Genomic DNA, 10,987 nt, shown 5'->3' with positions numbered 1-10,987 from the left:
AACTGTGAAGAATCAACCCTTGCCTGATATCAACTTATTTAACATAACTTTACCCAACAGAACCTGACCTCACCTAACCTGAATTAACAGAAATTTATTGAATTAGACGTAAAGCTCTGGAAACATATTTTCCCAGTAGCAAATGTCTGCTACATCGAATGGTTCAACTCGAGCCTAACCTAGAAATAAATCTAACCTAACCTAACCTAACCTCACGAAACACAATTAAACTAATTGTGTTGTCCCGTTGTGTTGGCGGTACCGTTTGAATCAGCTTGGGCTTAACCTGCAAAGAGGTCAAACCTATCCTAACCTAAAAAAACCTAACCTAACTTAACTTCACGTAACACAATTAAACTCATTGTGTTGTCCCGTTGTGTTTGCGGTACCGTTTCATTCAGCTTTGGCTTAACCTACATAGAGGTTTAACCTATCCTAACCTAACAGAACCTGACCGAACCTAACCTAGCCGAATGAAATTCAACCACACGTTTAGCTATGTAAGCGTACAGTTCTCAGGCTTAAATGTGTGCTATATTTAATAGGTTAACTCGATCTTAACCTACAAATGAAGAAAAAAGGACACGTTATAGCAGGCATAAAATAGACAGAAGTAGGTCTATAAATCAATTTAATTACGATAAAAAGCAATATAAAATGTAAACACGAAAGATAGTATAAATATATCTCTTAAGTTTAAGAAAAGCAGAGAGAAAAATTTTTTGAATAACTCTTATTCATTGGCATGTTTAAGTTATAGTTCTACATTTTAATTGATACAAACATTGTCCGGTTAATTGAAATGGGGTCAATTCTACTTGTAGTTCTAAGTTTCTTCACCTGTAGTACAATAAAATGAATTTTATTTTGTTACAACGGGAACACTTTAGTTAAGTTGTGTTGTGTTAAGAAAAATTTCGTTAGGTTCTGTTAAGTTAGATTCATTTGTAGGTTAAGATCGAGTTAACCTATTAAATATAGCACACATTTAAGTCTGAGAACCGTACGCTTACATAGCTACACGTGTGGTTGAATTTCATTCGGCTAGGTTAGGTTTGGTCAGGTTCTGTTAGGTTAGGATAGGTTAAACCTCTATGTAGGTTAAGCCGAAGCTGAATGAAACGGTACCGCAAACACAAGGGGACAACACAATGAGTTTAATTGTGTTACGTGAAGTTATGTTAGGTTAGTTTTTTTTAGGTTAGGATATGTTTGATCTCTTTGCAGGTTAAGCCCAAGCTGATTCAAACTTTACCGCAAGCATAAAGAGACAACACAATCAGTTTAATTGTGTTTCGTGGGGTTAGGTTAGGTCAGGTTAGGCTAGGTTAGATTTATTTCCAGGTTAGGCTCCAGTTGACCCATTCGATGTAGCACACATTTGCTACTGGGAAAATATGCTTCCAGAGCTTTACGTGTAGTTCAATATATTTCTGTTAATTCAGGTTAGGTGAGGTCAGGTTCTGTTGGGTAAAGTTATGCTAAATAAGTTGATATAAGACAAGGATTGATCCTTCACAGTTGTCGACATGTTTTTGAAGTGAAAATTTGCATCACTGGCATTATTTTAAAATTTATTTGCCTCAATGCATGATTTTTGATCATTTTTTGAGGTTATGGCTCAACCATGACGTGACGGGTGATTTTTGATACCGAATTTGAATTCAGCGCCCCAAAATCCATAGGAATACGTGTGTCTTGTTACCAGATCCGCAACTCATTTTTTTTTGTGTGGCTGTGATATTAAATGTCTCAAATTCTAGAATTTGAATCACAAACCCTTTTAAATGGAAAATTGTACATATAAAGGAGAGAAGTTAATTGAAAACTACCAATGCTTAAAATTAAGTAAATGATTTTTTAAATGGAATCGCGATAATATTAACAAAATCAAGTTTATTGTGTACAGCAGCACTTTAATTTAATGGATAGATCCAAATTTAAAAATCTGAATTCTAAACTATTTATAATTGACAGAATTTTAATATGAAATAATTCTTAAAAAATATTAATATTTAGAAATTGGAAATTAAACATTTCAAAATGGAATAATTAGAAATTGAAAACGTTTAAAAGTCCAAATTTGTAACTCTTCATTCTTCAAAAATTTTAATTTATAAATTGTTAAATCGAAAATTATTTTTCTTTTTAAATCTATTTTTTTGTTTGTGTCAATTTCAACATTTTTACTAGGAGGTGTACAAAAGTAAATGATTTATAATTTAAAGAACTCAATTTTTATATAAATATTTTGAGAAAAGATCAAATTTAAAATCATAAAATATTTTTAAGAAAAGCGATCATTTTAAATTGAAAGATAAATTTCAAATTGAAAACAACTGTTGCAACTTTAAATTATGTGCAACACTTGAATAAATTATTGTGTACTGCTTTCGTATTTAATATTTGAATATGCATAATTAAGACCTTGAAATATATTATTGTAAATTTAACATTCCCACAAATGTGAAAAATGGAATAAAATAAAAACCTCCAAAATAAAAAAATCAGTAATATTTTCTGTCCAGATTCTCGCGATGGTTGAAAAAGCGTGTTAAAATGGAAGCAAAATCTTTTACAATCCAAGCAGAGACGAAATTTGTTAAAAGTTATTTTTAATATTCAAAATTCCTATCCATTATATTCTGATGAATGATAAATGCTGAATTGTCAAGCTTCATATTTAGTATTCCGGACAGGCGGTCGCTCGACATCCACTGACATATTTCATATTATTGTCATGAGTGGATTTTGTGCTCGATAAAAATAAATTCGACCTCCTTTTATACTAAAGGTTAAAAACAAAATTCTAAAATCAAACAATTAAATTTAAATCACATACAGACCATTTTTTTTGTCTTTAAAAGTGGTCATTTTCGTCTATCAATGAAATCTTTTATATTATTTAAAAATTATTAGAATAAAGTCCATGCATTCTTAATATTTATTTTATTATCTGAATCTTATTATTATGAAGAGAATATTTACAGGTTGATATTTACATCACATATATTTAACATGCCAGGTGCTAGTTTCCAAGTTTTGGCTTTAACGGCAAACCTGAGATCAATTCTTGAACTGTGCAAAAAAAAAAGAAAAAGAAATGGAAAGAAAACCTAAATTTAAAATCAACTAGTGTAGAAACTAAAAGTGAAGAAAATACGTCTTTTAAATTACACAGAATCAATGAAAATGCTATTCAAGGGGAACAAGATCAGAAAATGATAATGCTTCAAATATGGCTATTTACGGAATGAGATGACTGAACTAGACATTAGAATGAATTAATAAATATGACTTGCGCATTCAGGCAAATATTATTTGGCTAAAGTGGAGAAAAAACATACAAAAGTAGCAAGTAGCTCTTGTTTTATTTTTTATTTTTGACTTACCGGCTATAGTGAAATCAACTACAGCTTTGTCCTTCTGGATGTGCAAAGCTGTGAAGAAAAAGAAGAGGCTTCCAATCACTTCAACGAAAATGGTGATGAAGAGAGCATACTGAAGACTGCGAAATTCGATTAAGTCGCTCTTCGCATCCCCAGGTATCGCTTGTGCCGAAATCGACGATTTTACGTATTCTGAGATCTGTTCAAATAATTTGATTGAAATTCAAAAACCTACTCTAAAAATTAGATAATTTAAAAATAAATATTGAAGATTTTACTATTTCTTTTCAAACTGGAAGCCTTAAAATTTTTAAAATCCTAAAACGAAACATTTACCAATAAAATAATTTCCGTTTCAAATATCAGGTTTTCTATTCAAAATCCTGGCGAAAAATACTCTAAAAATTCCAGGTTCAAATAGCATTAAAGAAATAATTAATCATTTTATCAATTTGTATCTAAAGTCCATGAAGTTAAATAATAATTCAAAAAACTTTATTTTATCTTCTTATACATGAAATTCAGTCCATAGTTGTTAAAATTCATTTGATGTGATTAATGTTAATTCTTAATTTTTCAAGTGAAAATATTTCATTGTCTATGAGATAGATGAATTTTTCACCAAATAGTTCAATTTTTAATAAAACAAAAAAGATTAATTTTATACCAAAAAAAGACGATATTAAAAAAAAACATGAATACTCAAGCAAATTGTTGTATTGTCAACTAAAAAATATCAATCTTCATACCAAATATGGAATAGTTCACTATTCAGTTAAAAAAAAAATTAATATTCAACAAACACAAAATTTCAATCAAAGTGAAGAATTTTCAACTAAAATGATAAATCTTCAACTTAAATAGATGAATTTTTAACCAAACAGATCACTTGTTACTAAAATAGGAAATATTTAAGTGAAAGAATTGAATTTCTTACCAAAAAAGATGAATTTTAAGGCAAGAAGATTAATTTCAAAACAAGGAGATTAATTTGCAAAGAAGATTAATTCCCTATCAACAAATACGATATTTAACAAAATACACGAATTTTTAAAGAAATAATTGAATTTTGAACTAAAAAAAATCCATTTTCATGCAAACTGATGAACTTTTAACTAAAATGATGAATCTTCAACTGCAATAGTAGAATCTTAAACAAAATATGAGGATTTTCAACTAAAATGATGAATTCTTTAACTGGAATTGTGGAACAGGGTGACCGTTTTAATCGGAATAAAATTACCGGCAAATAAACTGCAAAATGTAGAACTTTTATCAATGATAGAGTTCAAAAATTCAGATTAAATTCAAAATATATAAATCTACGTTAAAATTTTCAATAGTCTAAATAAAGAATCAAGGAATGAATTTTTAAATTTTTCAAAATTATATTATTTTAAGTAATTTTAAGCTAGACACATTAAATTTTTTTTTAATTTAACTTAACAGTTCTTACATTATTTTTATCCTAAATAGTCTAGGCATCCTTAAAAAGCTTTAAAATTTTATTTCAAAATCTTGAGAAAACTAGAACTGGCTATAATTTTTCCAAATTGAAAATAATTTTTGAATTTTTTTTCGGAACTTTTAAATATATTTCAAAATGAATTGAATTTTTTCTCTAACTTTTAGAATATTCAGCAAATTTAAACAACAAAAAAATTAATTTGAATTTATAATTAACAATAGAACACTTATTATTTGTAAAAATATTAGATTAATTTTAAGAGATATTTCGAAGTTTAAAAAAGATTCGAATTAAACTTAGAACTTGAAATAATTACAAATACTTACAGCTGAATTTAAAATAAAATGTAGATTTTTGCAGATTGCAAACAAACAATTTAGAATTTTTTAATGAAATGTGAAAGACTTCAAAAGAATAAAAAAATGTCTTAAGATTCTTAGGAAAATTGAAAATGATTTTTCACTTTGAAAAATTGTAGAAGATTTTAAGGATTTTTTTTTTAATTTGCAGGATTTTCAAAAATTTCGATTAATTTAAAAATATATTTAGAAGCTCTGAAAAGTGTTAAAACACTTCGTTTAAATTACTTGAAATAATTTCAAGTTTTTAATTAATTTTGAATCTTTTCAAAACTTCTATAATCTCTTAAAATTACTCAAATTTTTTCTACAAAAAATAAATGTTCAATTGTTATTTATGCGTCAAAATTTAACAATTTTACTTATAAATTAAACACTTTTTAAATAGAACAATTAAAATTGTAACGCTAAAAGTTTAAAAGTTCTGCGAAAATCTAAATATTCAAAGCTTTCTATGTAAAAAAATTTAGTTTCAAATTGCTTTCTTTTCAATATTTGGTTTCAATTTACTCGTCTTAAATGAACAGTGAAATATTGCTAAATATTAAATACTTTTTTACATTAAGAAGTTTCAAATTAAATGGGATAAAAATTAAATCATTTAGACTCACAATATTTTAAATTTGATAAAAACCTTTAATTATGACTATATTATTATGGATTTATTTTTAAGTTTAAAATAGTAAAACGCAGGTTTACATTTTTTAATTATTGAAAAAAAATTAATACAAATAATATATTAATAAATTTATTTATTAAATGTAATATAAAGAATAATATAAATGAAGGCCTGAAACGTTGAATTAAAAATATATTATTGATAATTCATGAAAATGTTTATTTAAAAATAAAATTATCGGAATAAATGATATAAAAAAAATAAAACTGCACTTTAATTATTTAAAAAAACTGTTGAAATCGAACTTGGGCATATTTTTCTTCTGAAAATTTTTCTAATTTCCGGTCCGGCGGCCACCCTGTTTTTTATAAAAAAAATCTTCGATTTCAAATACTTCTAATTTTTTTAACCTTTAAAACTGCATTTTAAAGTTCTTTAAATTAAAATATACGCTTAAAAATTAAAGATCTAAAATGGAAAATTTGTAAAGTGAAAGATTTTCGAATTAAGCATTCTAAACTAAATGATATAATGATTTATGAAAATCACAATTTGAAAACTTATTTTAAAAACCGTTGAAATCAAAGTTGGACACAATTTTTATTCTAAAAATTTTGTAAAATTCCCTGTCAAGAAATAAATTCACTGTCATTTTCCGGTTTTCCCCGGTCCCATACAATTCCCGATCATTTTCTGGTTTTCCAGATTTCCCAGTCCAGTGGCCACCCTGTGGAATTTTTATAACTAAGCTAAAATTATTGAATATTAAATTGGAATAGTCAGATTTTTACTGTTGAAAAATTTTTTTTCAACATACAAAGAACTGATTTTCAAAAAAATGTTTACATTGTTAAACAAAGTAATAAGTACAAAAAAAAATAATGTTCAACCAAAAATATAAATTTGGAACTAATATGATTGAATTTTCAACTCACATAGTTACATTTTCAGTTTTAAAAAAATCATTAAAAAAAATCATTTTCAACAAAAGTGAGATTAATTAATTTACAGTCAATTAAATACGTTTCAATTTCTTTAAATGATTTGCAATTTATATTAAATTCGCAGATTAAAATCTACCCGAATTTCCGAAATTTGAATCGCTAGACATTAAAAGCTTCCAAATGTATGAACATTTAAATTCAATAGCTATAAAAAGTATCTTAATTAAAAATCATTTATATTCGAATGCTTCATCGAACGAAAAAAATATTATACAATTCATCATTTAAAATCGAAATTTTTTAAAATTACAGAATTAAAATAAGCAAGAAAATTTGTTTTGCGAAAGGAAACATATCGGGAACTTTCGCAGACAGCAAATTTAAATTCATTTATAACAGGTAAATTTTGTTTATTGTGGAAATATTTATTCCGCAATCGAGTTATTAATTAAACAAGTTCAACAAAATCAAATTTAAGTTAGTTAATAACACGGAATCTCCACACAGAAATGCTCAGAATTATCGCAAGTAAAGCTATACTGAAATTTCCCTCCGTGAAATATGGAATGAGATACTGAGTAAAGTTTTCATTTGACTATTGATCAATAGCTAAGAGGTCGAATATATTTTACCTACTAATAAAAAAAAGAAATGTTAAAATTCTGGGGAAATAATTTATCAGTCATTACAGGCATTTTTCGCAAGAAATGAGAAAAAAAATTACAAAACAAAAAAAAACAGTTTGTTAGCAGTTTTAAACAAGAAAAGGAACTGAGTAACGTTTATGGACTAATAAATTGAAACAACAACAAAATTACAGAAACGTGTCTTAGTCCCTTTTCTTTATTTTCTGTAATTTTCAGCTATGATTTTATATTGTTTGAATTAGAATTCTTAGTTCTTTCGAATTTTGAAGCGTTTAAAACTGGAATTGAAATTTTTAAATTCTGGAGATTTCAAATTAAACTGTCTTTATTTTAAATCTTCCCAATTTTTTTTTTGTTTTGAAAAATAAAAATTTACGGTCACAAATTTTAAAAAACGTTTATTTTTCTGGATCCGTAACTTCTTACAAGCGCTAAAACGAAATTCTGTAAGACCAACAGTTCTCGTATTAAAGCCCGAAATAGGAAACTCAAAAAGCATACCAAATCGAAAAATAATCAATTTTTAAAAAACCAAAACTGGTGCTAGAATGTGCTCGATAAAAGTGATCTTAAGAGGGAAAAAGATTACCTTTTTTGGGAACAATTCAGCACAAGTTTTGGTTTTTCGAAATTTGATTATTTTTGGATTTTGTATGTTTTTTGAATTTTACACTTTGGGTTTTAATATAAAAAGATGTTCATCTTACAGAATTTTGTTCGAGGAAAAAAATATTATTTTTTTCGAGCACAAATCAGCACAAGTTTGGATTGTTAAAAATAATACTTTTTTTTTTAACAATTAGGTTTTTAGAATGTTTTTTCCTGGGGAAAAGGATTTTTAAAAACAACGTTTAGCAGCTCAATTATTAACAAGGCCAGAGAAAAAACGAACGGAATTTTCGTAATTTCTCTTGTTTTAAACATTTTTAACCACTCATAAAAATACTAATATAACCAATTATATTTTTTATTATAATTCTACATGACCAGAGCTTCCAATTTGAGTCATTCCCAAATCATTATATAACTAAAATTAAAAATTTTAATAGAAATAAGATTTTTCCGAGATAAGGGTTTCCTACGAAATCCTAATAATGTCAGTAAAGTAGGAATCGGATAAATATGGCATTGTTGAAATACAAATAAAAAAAAAAAGATAAAAATAATTTTCCACTTACGAGACCAATAAGATAGGGACTCCCTGCATCACCGAGTGCGTGCGCTATAAGAATTTGAAACGCTTCGGCTGTCGATCTTCTAGTAGGAATTACGACATACTATAAAAAAATGAGACATCAATTTTTAATAATGTACGTAAATCGAAATTTGTTCTATTCTTCTTTAAATTATTATTCTTCGAGAGTTAACATTTTTAAGGATAAAATTTGTAAATAAAAGAATATTACTCACCAAGAGCATATCCGCAACGATGGACCAATTGATATTAATAAACACTTGTCCAGCGAATATTAATAAATAACATCCAGTCGAATTAATTCCAGCTAAGACAGCCCCAAAGAAAATCAGCGGAGCGCTGATAAGAAGGCCAACTGCGCAAATGAGCGGATCTGCTTGAGAATAGCAGACCCTCAGTTTTTGCGCTAAAATCGATCCTAAAGGCACGCCAATTAGTCCAGCGACCATCGCAATCAGTCCGAACTTGTACGAAACACTAGCGAATAAATAAATGCATAATTTTTATTTTTAAACAAATTCACATCTACAATTTTGGGACAAAAAATATTTTATATAAAATAATGTAATTGAATCTGATTGATCAATAAACAAAATAAGAGATCTAAAAACTAACATTTTCAAATTAGAGGCCTTGAAAATAAAACCGCTCGATTTTACAACCAATTTTAAAGATAATCAAAATTATATTTGTATGTATCATAGACATTTAATGTAATTCAAGCTTCTTTATAAACTAATAATTAACAAGGTAAGCATTTATAAGATAAAAAAAGTATAAGATTTGCGATGAAAAAAAAATAGAATAATAAAAATAAAATTAACTAAATTGTATTTCCTGAAAATTTAGCTTCTCCCAAATAGATTCAAACTTACATAATTATAAATTCAGAACATTAAAAATGGAACGATTCGAAACATCGTTAAAATTTGAAAAATTTCCTAATTAACATTGTGACCTTAAAACGTTTTTATGCTGGCACCCTTCATGGTTAAATTATTACTTTAATTTTGATCGTTTAAATGAATAATTATCAATTTAAAAAGTTTTTAAACTTCTACCGGGGATTTCAATTTAAAATAGTTTAATTTTAAACTATCTCAATTTTAAATACTTCACTAGAATTGGACATTTGTAAATGTTCAACTATTAAGGGCTCCAAATTGAAAAAGAACAAGTTTGTTGCAAGAACTTCCATGCATCTAAATTATTTGCAAAGTGCTTCTATATTGGAATCTGAAGTCTTGGGTGCGCTAGTATTGGAAACTCGTGAAACCAGATAGAAATTTTAAGTTTCATTTTAATTTGGACTTAAAAACAATTTAACAATGATTTTTACTAATTTAAAAAATTAGTGAATACAAAAATAAAGATAGAAATAATCAGAAATGAAATAATAATTCCAACCTGAGTTTTGGGTTAGGATTTTTTATGTATTACATATTTCATGTATAAATTGATAACAATTTATTTAAAGTACATTCTTATGTTAAGGGAGCGTTCAAATATTACGTAACATTAAGAGGATTCTCTGCACCATCAACTTTGTATATAAAAATGTATAAATACATGATTTTAATTCATCATAGAATTTATTTCTGAATATTTCTAAACGTTTTTGAGAGATAAGACCACTTTGATTGTACCATAAATGATTGTTTAATGATAGAAAATAATTCTGTTTATAACATTTCGCTACTAAAGAACGAAAAAATATGCATAGGACAATTTTTAATTATTGTTTCGTATTGAATTCTAAAAAAAAAGACTGAAAAAAGATCACAACATTTTAAAAATTATTTCTAAAAATTTGTTAAAAGTCTGTCAAAGATTTTAAAGCAATATTTTGCAATTATGGCATATTACATAATTGAAGAAAAATTAAGGAACATAATTCTGTTTATGCCTTCTTGTGCACTTTTGTTGCACAATTTTTTAAAAAATTTCTGTTGATTTAAAAAAATTTGCTTACAAATTTGAGTAAGTTCAAGAGATATTTAGAAATTTTGAAACGATTCAAAAATTATTAAAACTTGGAAAGGTTTTTTAAGAATTTTAAAAAGTTTCGCGAAAATGAAACTTTTTCTTTAGGTTCCTAGAAACAATTAATTTTTCATTTCGAAAAATTAATTTAAAGAGATTATTCAAAAACATTTCAAAAATTGTCAAAGAATAATCTAAAAAAAACATTTTATTCTAATTCGTGTTAAAATTTCAAATGATTTTTTATTTTGAAAAATCAACTTCAAGAGAAAATTAAAGGATACGAGGGTAGTTCAATAAGTCCTTAGAATGACCAACAGATGGCGCGCGAATCGCTCCAAATAATCTGTTTTCAGTCAGCACCACTCCCGAATAGATATATG

The 10,987-nt window shown here is 26.6% G+C and overlaps 1 protein-coding gene across 1 annotated transcript in view; it reads right to left on the bottom strand.

The window, feature by feature from the left end:
- LOC117167594 (protein spinster) overlaps nt 1–10,987 on the bottom strand; it is a 23,329-nt gene that overhangs the window by 9,126 nt on the left and 3,216 nt on the right. Inside the window, exons 5-7 of the mRNA XM_033352689.1 lie at nt 8,837–9,098; nt 8,605–8,703; nt 3,393–3,588 (exon numbers count right to left, since the gene is read on the bottom strand). Coding sequence (XP_033208580.1) covers nt 3,393–3,588; nt 8,605–8,703; nt 8,837–9,098 — 557 coding nt within the window. The remainder of the gene's footprint in view (nt 1–3,392; nt 3,589–8,604; nt 8,704–8,836; nt 9,099–10,987) is intronic.

This window comes from Belonocnema kinseyi, chromosome 1 (assembly GCF_010883055.1).
Source record: "Belonocnema kinseyi isolate 2016_QV_RU_SX_M_011 chromosome 1, B_treatae_v1, whole genome shotgun sequence".
NCBI lineage: Eukaryota > Metazoa > Arthropoda > Insecta > Hymenoptera > Cynipidae > Belonocnema > Belonocnema kinseyi.
The sequence above is the reverse complement of the archived record's forward strand: the minus strand, read 5'-3'. Positions and strand labels throughout refer to the sequence as shown.